This window comes from Hyla sarda, chromosome 3 (genome assembly GCF_029499605.1).
Source record: "Hyla sarda isolate aHylSar1 chromosome 3, aHylSar1.hap1, whole genome shotgun sequence".
Classification (NCBI taxonomy): domain Eukaryota; kingdom Metazoa; phylum Chordata; class Amphibia; order Anura; family Hylidae; genus Hyla; species Hyla sarda.
In genome coordinates this window covers 152,313,138-152,333,854 of record NC_079191.1, presented here as the reverse complement: position 1 = coordinate 152,333,854, position 20,717 = coordinate 152,313,138, and the positions used below count along the sequence as shown (strand labels likewise).

Here is a 20,717-nt window from a genome sequence, read left to right as displayed (position 1 = left end):
GTATAAATGTAATAAATCATAAAATAAGTAGATAGATTTGGTATCTTTGAATTCTACCTTTGGAGATAAATGAACACATCAGTTATACCGCATTGAGTACAACATTTTAGAACAAAAAACGGCAGCAGAATTATTTTTTAATTATTTTTTTTTTTATTCATACCAAGGCCTTTGCAATTTGATATCATGTGATTTATGGCCCATCATATCCATTTAGAACTGAAGTGGCGCCTATAAAATCTGTTTTGATAAAAAATGTTAATGAACCTTTTAACATCCTATAAAAAAGTAAAAGGATGATTATCAAATAATGTCAATAAAGTATATATATTGTATATATTAAAGGGGTATTCCTGCCAAAGATATCTTATCCCCCATCCAAAGGCCCCCGCGATCAGACATCTTATCCTCTATCCTTTGGATAAGGGAAAAGACATCTTTGGCCGGAATACCCCTTCAATAAAGAAATAATTTGGCTAAACAATTTTTTCATGAAAAAGTCTAAATGTATGAATTGAAATTTACCACTAACAAAGTACAATATAAAAACAACAGTTTCAGAATCGCTTGGATAAATAAAAACATCCTAAAGCTATTACGACATATAAAGAGACAGGTCAGATTTGACTGATGGGGCCCAGTCGTCAAGGTTTAAATTGACCTGGTCTTTTAAAGGTTAATAAACCAATATAAATGAATGAATTAATAAATACATCATTTAATTAATTAGTTAATACATAACAAAAATGTTAATGACAAACAAGCTTGTTCAGTATACAATATTATTCCTAATAATAGCAAAACTTTTGCAAGTGGGTCAGCGCCCCTCCCATGTTCATATGCCAACACTTCTGCACATGGGTCGATCTGGGACTGCAGTCAGTTGTGGATATAGCACTGTAGGTTGACAAAGGCCATGTTTACTAAATCCACCAATATAAATAAATATGTAAATGCCAACAACATTAAATATATGATGAGATACAAACAGCATGTTTAAAGTTATTGTTTAGTATACTAGTGTTATGGAACACAAGAGGAACCACTGAGATGCAAGAACAACGCAGAATTTCTTGTAGGGAATTAATGTTATAACCTTTGCCTAACAAAATTTCCAGCAATTACCGTATATGCTCGAGTATAAGCCAACTCGAATATAAGCCGAAGCCCCTAATTTTACCCCAAAAACCCAGGAAAAGTTATTGACTCGACTATAAGCCTAGGGTGGGAAATACATCATCCCCCCCATGTAATCATTCAGACCCCGTCATCATCCCCCCCCCTTCATCATCACCCCTGCATCCCTTCATCAGTGGTCTTCAACCTGCGGACCTCCAGATGTTGCAAAACTACAAGTCCCAGCATGCCCGAACAGCCATTGGCTGTCCAGGCATGTTGGGTGTTGTAGTTTTGAAACCTCTGGAGGTCCGCAGGTTGAAGACCACTGCTGCCTTCGTCATCATTCTCCCCCCCTCCCCCTTTTTGTTTTGTACTCACCTCCCCTCGGCGGGACGTTAGGGTGAGCTGGTCCGGGCCATCTATGCTGCGGGGACCGTCCGGTGGGATGGTTAGTCGTTGCGGGCTGTCCATCTTCACCGGGGGGCCTCTTCTCCATGCTTCGGCTCCGGCCCCGGAGTAGAGACGACTCACAGGGACGTTGCGCATGAACTTCCCTGTGCGTCGTCGTCAAGGCAACGTCACTACTCTGGGGCCGGGGCCTGGGCCAAAGCGCGGAGAAGAGGCCCCCCGGTGAAAATGGACAGCCCGCAACGACTAACCATCCCACCGGACAGTCCCCGCAGCATAGATGGCCCGGACCAGCTCACCCTAATGTCCCGCCGAGGGGAGGTAAGTACAAAACAAAAAGGGGGCTGGATGATGACGAAGGCCACAGTGGTCTTCAACCTGCGGTCCTCCAGAGGTTTCAAAACTACAACACCCAGCAGGCCCGGACAGCCGATGGCTGTCCGGTCTTGCTGGGATTTGTAGTTTTGCAACATCTGGAGGTCCGTAGGTTGAAGACCACTGATGAAGGGATTGACAGGCGGAGTTCATTCGAGTATAAGCCGAGGGGGGGCGTTTTCATCGTGCTGAAAAACTCGGCTTATACTCGAGTATATACGGTAAAATTAACCTCAATTTAATATTGTGCCTATCATAAATACATTAATATAAATGATTAAATATCATGAAAAGGGGCAAACGTTCAGTGTACACGATTTAAGGACACAGAGGGTTAGTAGAAGATACATGTCATTGGAAAAGCAGGCATCTAGGAGGAATGTTAGTATGCCATCTAGTAGCCATTCCTTAAGACACAGCCTGTATGACTAATAAAAATGGAGTGTGGGCTGGTGACTGATACCACCGTAGTGGACAATCTTCTGCATTGATATAAATCTATCATAATGAACTTCCTATCGATTATGTGAGACTTCTCCTTTCATGTTACATATTGCTACGTCTAAATAGGTAAGCCTTTTCAGTCTTCTTTTCTGCTATATCTATTGCTAGCATCTTATTCTGTGTGTCCTAATACAGGAAGCTGCTATTCTAACACACAATAAGTGACAATAAAACAGTCAGCTACAATATCACTTACATACTAGTTATTTTTGCTTCTAGCTTTGTATTTTCATCTTGGCTTCTTAGAGTGTGTTATATTTCCCTAGATGTGGTCATTTTTTCCTTTCTGTTTTTCGCATTTTTTGAGAATATTGGATATGCCATTTCATATCATTTTTCCAGTTTTATTTCAGGTAATCAAAGGGGAAAGAAAGGAATATATATATATATATATATATATATATATATATATATATATATATAAAACTTAACGTGTGTGTGTGTATGTTCCAGCATCACGTCCAAACGGCTAAAGATATTAACATGAAACTTGGCACACATGTGATTTAACCCTTACTCACCTCCATTTGCCAGGGGCGGGGTTTATGTTTAAAGTCCCATACAAGTCAACGGGAAATATATGTTACTGCATAACTTCCCAACGGCTTGAGATATTTCGATAATACTTGGTCACATGTTACTTATATGTCCACTTAAAATATAGGATAGTTAATTTAACCCTTAACTACCTCCATTTGTGAGGGTCAGGGTTTTTGTTTAAAGTCCCATGCAAATCAATGGGAAATGTATGTTCTCACATAACATCTGTACGGCTGGAGAAATTACAATAACTGGTACACATATTACAGGTCGAGATAGGAGGACGGGATAGGAGGTTGGGATGGGAGGTCGAAATAGGAGGACGGGATAGGAGGACGGGATAAGAGGACAGGATAGGAGGACCGGGATAGGAGGACCGGGATAGGAGGACCGGGATAGGAGGACGGGATAGAGGGTCGGGATAGGAGGACGGGATAGGAGGACGGGATAGGAGGACAGGATAGGAGGACGCGATAGGAGGACCGGGATAGGAGGACCGGGATAGGAGGTCGGGATAGGAGGTCGGCATAGGATGTCGGGATAGGAGGACAGGATAGGAGGTCGGGATAGGAGGTCGAAATAGGAGGTCGGGATAGGAGGTCGGGATAGGAGGACAGTATAGTAGGACGGGATAGGAGGACGGGATAGGAGGATGGGATAAGAGGTCGGGATAGGAGGTTCGGGATAGGAGGACGGGAGGAAGTCGAGATAGGAGGATGGTATAGGAGGTCGAGATATGAGGATGGGATAGGAGGTCGTGATAGAAAGATGGGATAGGAGGACGGGATAGGAGGACGGGATAGGAGGACAGGATAGGAGGTCGGGATAGGAGGACGGGAAAAATGGACTGGATAGGAGGACGGGAAAGGAGGACGGGAAAGGAGGACGGGAAAGGAGGTCGAGATATGAGGACGGGAAAGGAGGATGGGAAAGGAGGATGGGAAAGGAGGATGGGATAGGAGGACAGGATAGGAGGACGGGATAGGAGGACGGGATAGATGGACGGGATAGGAGGACGGGATAGGAGGACGGGATAGGAGGATGGGAAAGGAGGACGGGAAAGGAGGTCGAGATAGGAGGACGGGAAAGGAGGACGGGATAGGAGGACGTGATAGGAGGGCGGGATAGGAGGACGGGATAGGAGGAAGGGATAGGAGGTCGGGATAGGAGGTTGGGATATGATGACGGGATAAGAGGTCGGGATATGACAACAATATATGAGGACGGGATATGAAGTCAAAAGCTTCCTCCTTGCTGTGCTAAGAAACCAGTGGATTAGCACCTTCACAGGCGTCCTAGCGTGTCCTAAGCTTCGACCTTTTCTAGGACACAGGCAGCATCAAGCCTTCAACCTGTAGAAGTCAGAAGCATCTCTTTCTTCTAGGACACGCATAATGTGTGACATCATTGTATACATCCCGAAAGTTGAGACGTTTCTGGCCTCAAGTGGCTGCAGGACAGTGCTGCAGAAGACAGTGGTGAATGAGGGTGAGCCTTAAAGGTGAGTAGGTTTTAGTAGGGAGGGAGTTCTACTTAGAGGGGGCAAACTACATACAGGTGGGCCAAACTACATGCAAGGGGCAAACTACCTACAAGGGGGGCAAACTATCTACATGAGGTTCTACCTACAGGGAGCAAACTTTATACAAGCGGGTCCTACCTAGAGGGGGTAAAATTCACACAGGAGAGGGCATAGTACCTATGAGGGGCAAACTATCCATGGAGCAAACTACCTAGACAGAGTCGTGCCTACAGGGCAAACTACATACAGGGTGTTCCTACTGACAGGAGGCAAACCACCCACTGGAGGTAACTATAGGGGACATTCTGGGGAATACTACCTACTGGGGTGTCAGCTTATTAATCGGGTACCTACATACAGAGGGCACCTTCTTAACTACTACTCCTCCATTGACCATACTTCTTCTTATTACCCCACTTACCTACCCACTTTATTGTCCATTGCACAAAATAGTAGGATTACTACTGTTTGGGACCCTATAGGTGGTGAAAAGGAAAAATTATGCTGGAAAAGTGTGGAACCTATGGTGTTAGGCAGGTTCTCAGATAAGTTGAAGCTGGAGGAAAGCATCATGGTAGTCTGGGCCAGATGGAGAAGAAAAGTCAAAGTGAATGACTTTGATTAGAGAAGGCGTCACTTGTGAGTCACTGGATATAACATTACTGTCATCTACATAACTAATAGATATACAGGTATTATGCATTGCTTGCTTTTTCTGAGGTCTAAAAAGCTTTGGAAACACTGCTGTACGCAGTGATGTCAGAAACCAGGGCTGCTAGCTGGTAGAGAAGGGAAAATGGATGATATTTTAGGGCTAATACACACGTCATATTACAGGTCTATAAAACCTTTAAGCTCTTCAGAGCTATAATATGCATACATAAATGCCTATGGGGCTCTTTTATACCTCCATATGCACCTGATTCCTAATAGTTTTATGTTGTGAAAAGTTCTTTCAGAGGCTGGATTATAGCAAATAACTCTAATGCAGCGTCATAGAGAAACATGATTTGGTATTCCACAGAAAATCTTTCTCACTAGGCCTTATAGTACATACACCGATTTATATGTTAGAAATATTAGTTCCCCTCCCCCAACCCTCATTACATTCTGCAAGCATCTAGTGAATTTATCGTGACATTTAGCCATTGCATGCTTAGTGTTATTGGAGAAAAATAATAATAGAACTCTTTGCAAAAAATGTGGGTGTGAATGGCAATCGTAATTTCATCATCATTTTTCATTCACTTACAACTTCCATCGGGATGCTATATTTTTTTCACACAAGAAATCATACAGAAAATACACCTGAAAAGATACATAACTAAGTCTTAGAATGCTAACATAAATAGGTTTCTTTGCTGATGTCTAAAAATCTATTAGATACTGGAGGTATTGTTATCTTGACTCAAAGGTAGAATAAAATTTAGACAATCCAACACTTCAATGAATGCAGCTTTATTCCAAGTTAGCTGAAGGTATACAAAATCACATATTCACATCTTGATGTGTTTCGGGTGCATGCGCCCCATGTGCATCACAGAAATAGCACAGCTATAAGTAGCAAGGACCATGTGACTTTCGTCCACAAGGGTTCTGTTGACAAAAGGGTTGGTGAAATGTTTTTTTCTATCTGGAGGTAAGGATAAAAATCTACTCTGTAACCATTCTCATTGATCGGAAAACTTGCATTAAAGGGGTTATCCACCATAAGGGGATATTAGTACTTACCTGCCAGACAGTAAAAGACATTCTTATGAAGGATCCATGCTTGTCTTGGGGCTTAATGGCTGTGTTGTGAGTCCCCCATAATGCTGCTTTTGTGTGTGTGTGTGTGTGTGTGTGTGTGTGAAATGGCTATATGCTGTTGAAGTTCCCTCCCTCCAACTAAAAGTCCCAGGATCCCTTGTAAGTCTGAGGTCACTTTTCTCCCTCCAACACATCAGCCACCCACCCAACCCATTGAAGCACACATGGGACAGCTGCAGCTCTGTGGAGAATGATCTCCCTCCCCACCCCCACCCATTGAAGCAGACAAGCTCCCTTTGAACACCTGACTAATGATGTAATGTCTCGGGCTGCATTGCAACCTGGGAAAACCTGAGATGATACTCATTATGTATGCAGTTAAAAATATACATGGGGACCATCAAACACAGGTACAGACACTATATTATGAACAACACTACATTTACAGCCCCTGTAGCATAGTCAAAGAAAAAAAATCCTGGAATAACCCTTTAAGCCTACTAACCACTATTGGCTCATAGATCTAAGATGTCCATCTTGTATAGATGTATGTGCTTCATTGTATGTCTGACATTAAAGGAGTACTGCAGTGTTAAATACATATCCCCTATCTGCGATCTACCGTAGGGGGACAGAGCATTGTCGCATGGAGGTTGACGACACACCCCCTCTATACAGCTCTATGGGAGAGGCGAGGATGCATTAGCGCTGCATCTTCACCTCTTCCATAGAGATACATTGAGGGGGCACTTAGTGCACAGGAAGTCCGCAGCAGACCCGGGGCCCCGTACAGGAGATCGCGCGGGGGGGGGGGGGGACCCCCATGATCAGACACTTATCCCCAATCCTGCGTATAGGGGATAAGTGTCTAACACTGCAGATCTCCTTTAAATCATAGGAAGTGTACAGGATTTGAAAGAGAAACATTTTTCTTTTCTTTATATATTTTCCTCTTCTACTTAAAAATTGTAATCCTTCCAGTACTTATCAGCTGCTGTATACTACAGAGGAAGTTCTTTTCTTTTAGAATTTCTGTTCTGTCTGACCACAGTGCTCTCTGCTGACACATCTGTCAATGTCAGGAACTTTCCAGAGCAGGAGCAAATCCCCATAGCAAACCTATCCTGCTCTGTAAAGTTTCTGACACGGACAGCAGAGAGCACTGTGGTCAGACAGAAAAGAAATTCAAAAAGAAAGGAATTTCCTCTGTAGTATACAGCAGCTGATAAGTACTGGAAGGATTAAGATTTTTAATTAAAAGTAATTTACACATCTGTTTTAACTTTCTGCCAAGAGTTGATTTAAAAAAATAATAATTCCAGCGAGTACCCATTTTAAGGCTCCGTCTTTCTGTGGTTGCAGGCAGAAATATATCCCATTCTCATAAGAGCTCTAAATCCTCTACATAGAGAACATCCTGACCACTTTAAAGATATTCTAATAATAATAATAATAATAATAATAATAATAATAATAATAATAAAAACTGATATTCTAATAAATGATTCTGCACTAAATTGTGGACTTTTTTAGGTAAAATAATAGTGGTCAGGGGGGTGAACATTTGCTATATGTTCTATAAGATAGTATGTACTTTTCTACTTAGATATCAAAGTTACAGCCCGGCACTATAGGCAGGAGCTGACAAACAGAAAGGAAACCAAAGTAACAAGACCGGTAGGAGACCGGCAAGTCAAAGAAGAAACAGATGAACACCACTGCCACCCACAGCAGTCACTGCGAAACTAGTTATCCGTATACCCACACATCACATAGACTCAGAAGCCATTCAACCTATCAGCATGTTTTTGGAGCGTGGGAGGAAAATTATGGATTGCCTCAATGGTGAAATACCAATAGCTTTCTAGTTAATACTTTATCAGAAAAACCGTTACAAAAATGTTAATCTCTCAAGACAATTTAACACCAGCTGTTTGAGAAGTCTGGTAAATAGCGGCAGCTTTCCTTCCCAGGAACACCTGTCTCGCTTGGCATTTTCACTGTCATTTTCAATACTTAATTTTTAGTAGTCCATAATGTTAATCGCATTGTAACATTTTGCACAAATGTTAACTGTTATATACGCCAATTTTATTTTAGGCCCATAAGACATTATTGAAGTTTTCACAAACCCCCATCCACCCTCTGAAACCTGTTCAGAAAATATTCTCTGGAAACTGATTACAAATATGTTTCTTGCATTTTTTTTATGTGTCTGTGTTATGTTATTTCAAATATGTTTGCACATCGTTCGTAAAGTTGGCCCAAGTTGATTAATCTGCCTGAAACTGTAACAGTTTTGCCCATAACAACCAATCACAGCTCAACGGGGCAGCGGCGCGGGCAATGGGCACCGATAGAAAGGGGGAGAGAAGGGGCAGCGGCACCGATAGAAAGGGGGAGAGAAGGGGCAGCGGCACCGATAGAAAGGGGGAGAGAAGGGGCAGCGGCACCGATAGAAAGGGGGAGAGAAGGGGCAGCGGCACCGATAGAAAGGGGGAGAGAAGGGGCAGCGGCGCCGATAGCAGGGGGAGAGAAGTGGCAGCAGCAGGGACCCCAGGACAGGCAGGGCAGAGAAGCCGGCAGCGCTGGCGGTCTCTGCACCTGAAAAAGCTGCTGCAGTTCATTGATTTAAAGCGCCCGCTTTAAATCATTGAACTGCAGCGGCTTATCGGCGTATAACACGCAGGTAGACTTTAGGCTAAAAATGTTAGCCTAAAAAATGTGTGTTATACGCCGATAAATACGGTACATACTTTTCTATTATTGCACTGCTTTAAAAAAATCTCAAATTTCTTAATCAAATTAGTGCATTTAAAATCCCTCTATTTTGACGACCTATAGCTTTTTCATTTTTCCGTATAAGTGGTGATATGAGGGCTCATTTTTTTGTGCTGTGATCTGTATTTTTTTTGAAACTCTAAATTATTTTATTTTTTTGTTTTTGTTTTGAATATTATATGATAAAAAAGCATCAATTTTGGATTTTTTTTTTGTTTACTCCGTTCACCGTACGGGATCAATAACATAATATTTTGATATTTCGGCAATTTACGAATGTGGTGATACCAAATATGTTTACAATTTTTTTTCTTCGAAAAAGTGACAATTGACATTTTTATTGGGGGAGGGGATTTTTCAAATTTTTTAACTATTTTTTTTTTTTTACTTTAAAAAATTTTTTTTTTATACACTTAAATAGTCCCCATAGGGAACTATTTATAGCAATCACTTGATTGCTAATACTGTTCAGTGCTATGCATAGACATAGCACTGATCAGTGTTATCTGCAATCTGCTCTGGTCTGCTCGATCTCAGACCAGAGCAGAAGACCCATGGAGACGGACGGAGGCAGGTGAGGGGACCTCCGTCTGCCATTATGGATGATCGGATCCCCGCGGCAGCGCTGCGGGTGAATAGATCATCCATTTTAGTGACAGCACTGCCGCTGATGCCGTGATCTGTATTGTAAGGGGTTAATGGCACACATCAGCTCGATCACTGATGTGCGTCATTACTGGTGGGTCCCTGGTTGCTATCAGCAGCCGGGACCTGCCGCGCATGACACGATCACCACTCCGGTGCTCGGGGTTATGTACAGGACGTAAATGTACGTCCTGGTGCGTTAAGTACCAGGGCACCAGAATGTACATTTATGTCCTATGTCGTTAAAGGGGAACTCCGGTGGAAAAACTATATTTTAAAATCAACTGGTGCTAGAAACAGATTTGTAAATGACTTATATTTAAATTTCTTAACCCTTCCAGTACTTATCAGCTGCTGTATGCTCCAGAAAATATTGTGCAGTTCTTTCCAGTCTGACAACAGTGCTCTCTGCTGACCCCCCTGTCTGTGTCAGGAACTGTCCAGAGCAGGAGAGGTTTTCTTTGAGGATTTTCTCCTAATCTGTACAGTTCCTGACACGGACAGAGATGTCAGCAGAGAGCACTGTTGTCAGATTGGAAAGAACTGCACAATTTTCTCTGTCATATACAGCAGCTGATAAGTACTGGAAGGGTTAAGATTTTTAAATAGAAGTAGTTTACAAATCTGTTTAACTTTCTGGCTTCAGTTCATTTGAAAACATTTGTTTTCCACTTGTTTCCACTAGAGATCCTCTTTAATAGGGGACACAAAGCTTTGCGTAATAGCCATGTTTTCATTGGTAAACATCTATCACTTAACCTGCTAGTCTGGGGCAAACATTTCTATAAACATATTTCCAAAGAGCTGTTTTTCAAACATGTTCCCAGTGTTTTTAAACAACTTGAAAACTGCTTTGAAATAGTTTACAAACTGTTGGAAAACTTGTTTCTGGAAATTTTGCTAAAGGTTTCATTTGCTTTTTAGATGTGGAATAACACATGCAGAGTTATGGTTTGTTTCACAGCCATATCACATTTCCTTACATTGGTCAGTTTCCTGATATCTGATACTGGTACATGCTAATTAGGTGCTAACTGGCACAGACGACGTAATTGGCACTCTAACGTCAGCGCCACTCGTCTGCAGTGCTGCCCAGCTCATCAATATTCCTCCCCTCCCTCCACCTCTCCCTCTGAGCTGGGCAGCGCTGCAGACGAGCGGCTCTGAAGTCAGAGTGCCAGTTACGCCGCCTGTGCCAGTTAGCACCTAATTAGCATATACAGAAAAACTAAGATTTCTAACGGCGTGGCGGATCCGTGCACGGTAGGCATCAAACTGATCAGCCTCCTCCGCACTACCAGTCAGTACCACTGGTCAGTGCGGGGGGAGCAAGCTGACAGTTTTCCTTTAAGAGGTTAAAATACAGTATACTCTATATCACAATATAAAATCTTTCTTTTTTTTCTTTAGTCAATGGGACTCTGTCAGCTCTTAAACGCTTAAATGTCAATGGCAATGGTTTTCCTATAAAGGTATGAAAATTAAGTGAGAGGTATGCTTACTGAGATAAAATGAAAAAGTAGTAGGATAAACAACCATAAAACAGTATGGCCGCCAGCAGACATTGATAGAATAAGTGACATCACTGAAAAGTATGCACTAAATCATTGTATTTAGCTCACGTGGAAACAATACCGTATATACTCGAGTATAAGCTGAGTTTTTCAGCACGATTTTTCGTGCTGAAAACGCCCCCCCTCGGCTTATACTCGAGTGAACTCTCCGCCTGTCATTTACTTCTCAGTAGTCTTCAAACTGCGGACCACCAGATGTTGCAAAACTACAACTCCCAGCATACCCGGACAGCCATCAGCTGTCCGGGCATGCTGGGAGTTGTAGTTTTGAAACATCTGGAGGTCCGCAGGTTGAAGACCACTGCGGCCTTTGTCGTCATCCAGACCCCCCTTTAGTTTTCTACTCACCTCCCCTCGGTGGGAAGGAAGGGTGAGCTGGTCCGAGCCATCTCTGCTGCAGGGACCGTCCAGTGGGGAGGGTTAGTCGTTCCGGGCTGTCCATCTTCACCGGGAGGCCCTCTTCTCCGCTCCGGGCTGGCCCCGGACTAGTAACGTTGCCTTGACAACGACGCACAGGGACATTTGTGCGCAGCAGACGTCCCTGTGCATGAACGTCCCTGTGCGTCATCGTCAAGGCAACGTCACTAGTCCGGGGCCAGCCCGGAGCGGAGAAGAGGGCCTCCCGGGGGAAGATAGACAGCCCGGAATGACTAACCCTCCCCACTGGGCGGTCCCTGCAGCATAGATGGCCCGGACCAGCTCACCCTTCCTTCCCACAGAGGGGAGGTGAGTAGGAAACTAAAGGGGGGTCTGGATGATGACAAAGGCCGCAGTGGTCTTCAACCTGCAGATTGTTTCAATCCTCCAGATGTTTCAAAACTACAACTCCCAGCATGCCCGGACAGCCAATTGCTGTCCGGGCATGCTGGGAGTTGTAGTTTTGCAACATCTGGAGGTCCGCAGGTTGAAGACCACTGATGAAGGGATTGAAAGGCGGTGATGATGAAGGGGGGGATGATGACGAGGGGGGATGATGACAAGGATGATTATGACAGGGTGATGATGACGGGGGTGTTAATGACGGGGGTCTGGATAATGACAGGGGAGGATAATGACGAGGGTGATTATGACAGGGTGATGATGAGGGGGTGTTAATGACGGGGGTCTGGATGATGACAGGGGGGGATGATGTCTTTCCCACCCTAGGCTTATACTCGAGTCAATAACTTTTCCTGGGTTTTTGGGGTGAAATTAGGGGCCTCGGCTTATATTCAGGTCAGCTTATACTCGAGTATATACGGTACATTCAAATTGTCTCCTGCCTCTAAAAACAATTGTAAATTCATATCACAATCAGTTTCAAAATATTTTTCCTCTTCATCATGTGTCATTTGTCTGTAAGCTATTGTTTCCTTAGACAAAGCTGCTATGTTATTTTGTAACATTAACCGTGCACGTTCAATATTCTTTTGAAGCCTTCTATTCTGTATTAGTTAACGGGTATGAATTGCAGTAAAATAATGGTTTTAAATTCAGGTTTCCAAGGATGGAAATTGTTTATTATAGTCAGACGGATGTGAGTCTTGGCTGTATAAATTAGCTGTATAAATTATTCTTTATTCACATGTGATCTCGACCGTACAGCACAAGCCTTAAAGGGGTATTCCAGGGAAAAACTTTCTTTTTATATCAACTGGCTCCAGAAAGTTAAACAGATTTGCTAATTACTTCTATTAAAAAATCTTAATCCATTCAATAATTATCTGCTGCTGAAGTTGAGTTGTTGTTTTCTATCTAGCAACAGTGCTCTCTGCTGACATCTCTGCTTGTCTCGGGAACTGAACAGAGCAGATGTTACGCCGAGCGCTCCGGGTCCCTGCTCCTCCCCGGAGCGCTCGCGGCGTTCCTCTCTCTGCAGCGCCCCGGTCAGACCCGCTGACCGGGAGCGCTGCACTGACATTGCCGGCGGGGATGCGATTCGCATAGCGGGACGCGCCCGCTCGCGAATCGCATCCCAAGTCACTTACCTGTCCCGGCCCCCGGCTGTCATGTCCTGGCGCGCACGGCTCCGCTCCTTAGGGCGCGCGCGTGCCAGCTCCCTAAGATTTAAAGGGCCAGTGCACCAATGATTGGTCCCTGGCCCAATTAGCCTAATTAGCTTCCACCTGCTCCCTGGCTATATTACCTCACTTCCCCTGCACTTCCTTGCCAGATCTTGTTGCCTTGTGCCAGTAAAAGCGTTTAGTGTTGTCCAAAGCCTGTGTCCCAGATCTCCTGCTATCCTTATTGACTACGAACCTTGCCGCCTGCCCTGACCTTCTGCTACGTCTGACCTTGCCTCTGCCTAGTCCTTTGTCCCACGCCTTCTCAGCAGTCAGCGAGGTTGAGCCATTGCCGGTGGATACGCCGCAGCAAGACCATCCCGCTTTGCGGCGGGCTCTGGTGAATACCAGTAGCATCTTAGAACCAGTCCACCAACACGGTCCTCGCCAATCCCTCGCTGACACAGAGGATCCACATCCAGCTAGCCAAATCGTGACAGTAGATCCGGCCATGGATCCCGCTGAGGTGCCGCTGCCAAGTCTCGCTGACCTATCCACGGTGGTCGCTCAGCAGTCGCAGCAAATCGCCCAACAAGGACAGCAGCTGTCGCAGTTGACCGCCACGTTACAGCAACTTCTGCCACTGCTACAGCAGCAACCATCTCCTCCGCCAGCTCCTGCACCTCCTCCGCAGCGAGTGGCCGCTCCTAGCCTCCGCTTGTCCCTGCCGGACAAATTTGATGGGGACTCTAAACTCTGCCGTGGATTCTTATCTCAATGTTCCCTACATATGGAGATGTTGTCGGACCAATTTCCTACAGAACGGTCTAAGGTGGCGTTCGTAGTGAGCCTTCTTTCTGGAAAGGCCTTGTCTTGAGCCACACCGCTCTGGGACCGCAATGATCCTGCCACAGCCACAGTCCAGTCCTTCTTCGCTGAAGTCCGTAGTGTCTTCGAGGAACCAGCCCGAACTTCTTCTGCCGAGACTGCCCTGCTGAACCTGGTCCAGGGTAATTCTTCAGTAGGCAAGTACGCCATCCAATTTCGTACTCTCGCTTCCGAATTATCTTGGAATAACGAGGCTCTCTGCGCGACCTTTAAAAAAGGCCTATCCAGTAACATCAAGGATGTGCTGGCCGCACGAGAGATTCCTGCCAACCTGCAAGAACTTATCCATTTGGCCACCCGCATTGACATGCGTTTTTCTGAGAGACACCAGGAGCTCCACCAGGAAAAAGACCTTGATCTCTGGGCACCTCTCTCACAGTATCCTCTGCAATCTACCCCTGTGCCTCCCGCCGAGGAGGCTATGCAAGTGGACCGGTCTCACCTGACCCACGAAGAGAGGACTCGCCGTAGGGATAACAATTTATGTCTGTACTGCGCCAGTACCGAACACTTCTTGGTGGATTGCCCTATTCGCCCTCCACGTCTGGGAAATGCACGCACGCACCCAGCTCACGTGGGTGTGGCTGGCGTCTCTTGGTACGAAATCTGCTTCTCCACGTCTCACTGTGCCCGTGCGGATTTCTCCTTCTGCCAACTCCTCCCTCTCAGCCGTGGCCTGCTTGGACTCTGGTGCTTCTGGAAATTTTATTCTGGACTCTTTGGTGAATAAGTTCTGCATCCCGGTGACCCGTCTCGTCAAGCCGCTCTATATTTCTTCCGTCAACTGAGTAAAGTTGGACTGTACTGTGCGCTACCGCACAGAACCTCTCTTAATGTGCATTGGATCCCATCATGAAAAGATTGAATTTTTCGTCCTTCCCAACTGCACCTCTGAAGTCCTCCTTGGCCTGCCATGGCTCCAGCATCATTCTCCCACCCTTGACTGGACCACCGGGGAGATCAAGAATTGGGGTCCTGCTTGCCGCAAGAGATGCCTCACGTCTCCTCCCAGTCCCGTCAGGCAAGCCTCAGTGCCTCCTCCTACACCTGGTCTCCCCAAGGCCTATCAGGACTATGCCGTGCCTCCTCATGGCCCCCGTCCTGGTGACACCCTGCCCCGTGCCAAGCTTCACCCTCTGCCCTCCCTCCCCATTCCCACACCTGCTGTACTGCCTGCCTTTCAGGAAACCCTACAATCGCTCCCAGTGTCCTCGTCCCATGTGAAGCAATTGCCGGACAAAAAAAGGGGGAGACCTAAGGGGGGGGGTACTGTTACGCCGAGCGCTCCGGGTCCCTGCTCCTCCCCGGAGCGCTCGCGGTGTTCCTCTCTCTGCAGCGCCCCGGTCAGACCCGCTGACCGGGAGCGCTGCACTGACATTGCCGGCGGGGATGCGATTCGCATAGCAGGACGCACCCGCTCGCGAATCGCATCCCAAGTCACTTACCTGTCCCGGCCCGCGGCTGTCATGTCCTGGCGCGCGCGGCTCCGCTCCTCAGCTCTCTAAGATTTAAAGGGCCAGTGCACCAATGATTGGTGCCTGGCCCAATTAGCCTAATTAGCTTCCACCTTCTCCCTGGCTATATTACCTCACTTCCCCTGCACTTCCTTGCCGGATCTTGTTGCCTTGTGCCAGTGAAAGCGTTTAGTGTTGTCCAAAGCCTGTGTCCCAGATCTCCTGCTATCCTTATTGACTACGAACCTTGCCGCCTGCCCCGACCTTCTGCTACGTCTGACCTTGCCTCTGCCTAGTCCTTCTGTCCCACGCCTTCTCAGCAGTCAGCGAGGTTGAGCCGTTGCCGGTGGATACAACCTGGTTGCTACCGCCGCAGCAAGACCATCCCGCTTTGCGGCGGGCTCTGGTGAATACCAGTAGCATCTTAGAACCGATCCACCGACACGGTCCTCGCCAATCCCTTGCTGACACAGAGGATCCACATCCAGCTAGCCGAATCGTGACAGTAGAAGAGGTTTGCTATGGGGCTTTGCTTCTAAACTGGGCGGTTCCCGAGACACGTGTCATCAGAGAGCACTTAGACAGAAAAGAACAACTCAACTTCAGCAGCTCATAAGTACTGAAAGGATTAAGATTGTTTAATAGAAGTAATATACAAATTTGTTTAACTTTCTGGAGCCAGTTGATATATAAAGAAAAGTTTTTTCCTGGATAACCCCTTTAGCCCACACATTGTTTTTCCTTCTCCCTCATAATTTTAAAAGGATAGTTTTCAGTCTTCATGTTCTAACACAAATTGATAAATAGAATCATTCATAAATGTTAAATACATCTTAGTTTTATAATAAGTATATGTTATATTAATGTTTCTTGTTAGGCAAAATACATACACTGTGTGGAACTTTATTAGGCAAGTGAGTATTTTTACCATATTATCATTTTTATGCATATTTTCTAATTCCAAGCTGCATAAACTTGCCTATTGAATGCACATTGGATTTATTCAATATTGGGTGATGTGTATTTTGTGTAATAAGTGAAGGTGGAGTCTAAGGAGATGAATGTTCTATATCACAGAGGAAGCTCCTGTTCCTCAAACAAAATGGACCAAAAAAAGATATTTAAAGGGGTACTCCGGCGCTAAGACATCTTGTCCCCTATCCAAAGGATAGGGGATAAGATGCCTGATCGTGGGCGTCCCGCCGCTGGGAACCCGGGTGATCTTCCACGCCGCACCCCGTTAGAATCAGCCCCAGGAGCGTGCACGCTCCGGGGGCTGATTCTAACAGGGTGCGGCGTGGAAGATCACGGGCACGCTCCTGGGGCTGATTCTAACGGGGTGTGGCATGGAAGATCACGGGGGTCCCCAGCGGCGGGACCTCCACGATCAGGCATCTTATCCCCTATCCTTTGAATAGGGGATAAGATGTCTTAATGCCGGAGTACCCCTTTAACTGACTCTGAAAAGTCAAAATTTGTAAAAAAAAGTGTTTAAGTAGGATGCAGCACTCTTGAAATTGCTGTTATCATAGAACCATCAACTGTTTTGTTGTAAAAAAGTCAACAGGGTCACAAGAAACCAGTAGAGAAAAAAAAATGCAAATACACTGCTAAAGATTTGAGAAGAATCACATGTGAAGCTGCCCGGAACCTATTATTCTCCAGTGCTGACATATTCCAGAATAGTGTTGCTCGCGAATATTCGCAATTCGAATTTTATTTGTGAATATCGCATATTCGCGAATTCGCGAATATTCGCGAATATAGCGCTATATATTCGTAATTACGAATATTCTTTTTTTTTTTCCACAGTTCACATCACAGTGATCATCCCTCTCTGCTTCCAGCTTGTGTGGTGTAAAGAAGGCTCTAATACTACTGTGTGAGACTGGCGTGCGAATTTTCGCATATCCGAAAATTTGCATATGCTAATTTTCGCATATGCGAATTCTCGCGTGTGTTCATTTTTGTATACGCGAATATTTGCATATGCGAAAATAAAACGACATTGTTACGAATATGCGAATATTCGCGAATATATGACGAATATTCTTCCATATATTCGCGAATATTCGCGAATTCGAATATGGCCTATGCCGCTCAACACTATTCCAGAACTGCAACCTACCTGGATTAGCCAGAAGTAAAAGGTGGCTACAGTGGCCATTGATTTCTTAAAATGTATTCTTTTTTTTTTTTTTTTTTTTTTTGAAATGTCACAAATGATAATTTATAAATTTTGAGTTGTTTGTTTATTATTCCCTCATTAAAGGGTGAAAATAAACAAATGAGATAGGAAATATTAATAATAATACTTCTGCACACTAATTGTTGCCTAGTAATGGTGTACACATAAATATTCTCCTTAGAATGCCCAAACCTTACTTTTGATTTCTTTCAAATATTCAGGTTTAAAGGGGTACTCTGGTGGAAAAAAAAAAATATCAACTGGTGCCAGAAAGTTAAAAAGATTTGTAAATTACTTCTATTAAAAATTCTTAATCCTTCCAGTACTTCTGCTGAATACTACCGAGGACATTTTTTTTTACTTTTTTTGGAACACAGTCCTCTCTACTGACATCATGACCACAGTGCTCTCTGCTGACATCTCTGTCCATTTTAAGAACTGTCCAGAGTAGGAGAAAATCCCCATAGAAAACATATGCTGCTCTGGACAGTTCCTAAAATGGACAGAGATGTCAGCAGAGAGCACTGTGGTCATGATGTCAGAAAGCGATGTGTTCAAAAAAGAAAATAATTTCCTCTGTAGTATTCAGCAGCTAATAAGTACTGGAAGGATTAAGATTTTTTAATAGCAGTAATTTACAAATATGTTTAACTTTCTGGCACCAGTTGATTAAAAAAACAAAAGTTTTCCACTGGAGTACCCCTTTAACATTTTTGATTGGCGGAGAGCAGTGTAGTTTTCGAATAACAAAATGAATACACAAAAATACAACTTGTCTAATAATTGTGCACAAAATGTTATTGATCTTATACTGAAGACCGACTTGTCTGTGCAGTCTTTGTAAAAGAGGTCTGTGTAAAAAATGACACCAGATTATCAATAATGCTTTTGTTTAATTAAAATTTGCTGTGGCGTGACAATATAGAATGAACATTTAGATAGGGCTTGCTATGTATAATAACAGCATGTGGGCATGTGGGCACATTGATGTGGGCACATTGATACCCCACAGCCCCACCAGCCAGGGATCTAGTAGATTCAGTAGGAAGCACTTTTTTCTTTCTAAGGGTATGTTCACACTGAGGAATTGGAGAGGAATTTCCATGAGTAATTCTGCTCGCTTTTCCTCTCCAAATCATTCAGCAGTGAAATCCCCCATAGAGTTGTACAGCATTTCTGCCCCTCAGTTCACACTGAGGAATTTCCTCAAGCAGAATTCTGACGAGGAAGTCTGTTCCGCTTGAAGAAAGAACATGTTCTTTCTTTCAGGCGGAATCAGCGTCGTTCTCCCATAGAGATCAATGTTAATTTTTTTTTTTTCAGTCAGAAGCATTTCCACGCGGAATTCGCGCAGAATTTCCGCATGAAAAAAAAAAAAGAGGAGTATTTATGAATAAAAAAAATACATATATTACGCCCACTCTCCACCCACTTTTTATCAGTCTGTGGAAATGGCCGCTGGAACTCCTCCCACTCTTCCTCCCACTCTTGATACTCCTCCTCTTCTCCTCCTCCGCATGAAACCTGCATTTCCGCGCGGAACTCCGCGCGATTTCCGCACAAATTCTGCGCAAAATCGTTGCTAATTCTGAGCGGAAAAAAATCTGTATTTTGGGGTGGAAATCTTCAGCGTGATTTCCGCCCAATTCCTCAGTGTGAACATACCCAAAGTAGATCCAGTCTGTTCACCTACAGGCCCCTTGTGTGCATTTTTACAGGCTGCATGTGATATGTCCAGCCCGGTTACAACATATGGACCTTTTTTAATATAATAATCTCACAATTTACACATTTTGCAGTAAAGCTATTGTGTGACATAGTATTTATGATGATTTCATCTGCCTGAGTGGATTTATTCCAATAAACCATCTCTTGCCATTTGGGGGTTAATATTCATACTAGCCTAAGGCATTCTGTTATCATTTCTCCTGAATCATAAATCAATCTTTTCCTTAGTCCGTCAAACCACACTGATGTATTTGTGCCAGGTCATCTAATGTACTAATATCTGCAGATTTGCTGTCTTCATCACTTTCTTATATGCCAGAATAGATCAGGCCAGCATTTCTGGTATTTGGTTTCTGTTTAAGACTTTTACATAACATGTAGGAAAATAATTGTGTATTCAGCAACAGAGAGAAAGGTATTTTACCCATTTTGCAGCACATTACACAGTTTAATCCTAGAACAATGGCATCAATATACAGTGAAATCTCCCTAAGGCTGGGTTCACACGGCCGTCTAGACCCGTCCCGTTCGTCTCCCGTCAAAAATAAAAATGGACTTTAAAAAAAACGGACAATAACGGATGAAAACGGATGTTATCCGTTATTGTTCAGTTAATAAACCAACATTTTTTTGTTCTGAGCATGCTGAGAAGTAAAAACGGATCAAAAAACTGATTGAAAAAATGGATGCAAATGGATGACATTAAAGGTTCATCCGTTTTCCATAGACTTCAAATGTTAAATTTTCTGTATCCTTTTTTGTCTTCCATTTTTTTGATGGGAGAAAAAATACTGCATGCACCGTCTTTTCTCCAGTAAAAAAAAAAAAAAAAAAAGAAATGAGCACAGACGGGTGCAAACGTATTTGAAAGGATTGTAAAAAAAAATCCCAATCACATGGGATTATTACAACTATTTGTAATCCATTTATAAGCAGCAACAACAGACCCTAAACGGGGAAAAAAACTGGGACAGACGGCCGTATGAACGCACCCTTAGCGGTCACCTCCCAATAGGGAACACCTCCCAATAGCGGACAGTTTTTAATTCCCAGGCAGAGTCCCATAAGACTTAATGTATTTGAACCCTCCGAATAGGGGAAACTCCCAATAGCGGATGCGGACACACCCGAAAGGTGCATCTAGGGGACAAAACACTCCCATTAGGGGACAAAACACTCCTAATAGGGGACATCCAGGCTTATGTGCCAGCCCTTCCTTGTGCACAGGGTCGCCGTCAGGGGGTACAGACAATACCCCAG

General features: G+C 44.2%; 1 protein-coding gene across 12 annotated transcripts in view; it reads left to right on the top strand.

Annotated features, from left to right (window-relative positions):
- PEX5L (peroxisomal biogenesis factor 5 like) overlaps positions 1–20,717 on the top strand; it is a 319,298-nt gene that overhangs the window by 150,637 nt on the left and 147,944 nt on the right. Inside the window, exon 2 of one of the 12 annotated variants that reach the window (XM_056565259.1) lies at positions 11,054–11,115. The exons of 8 other annotated variants lie outside the window; for them this stretch is intronic. In XM_056565259.1, coding sequence (XP_056421234.1) covers positions 11,054–11,115 — 62 coding nt within the window. Of the gene's footprint in view, positions 1–11,053; positions 11,116–11,804; positions 11,944–20,717 lie in introns of those variants that run through there. 3 more of the 12 variants (XM_056565270.1, XM_056565268.1, XM_056565265.1) reach the window with 3 other exon arrangements.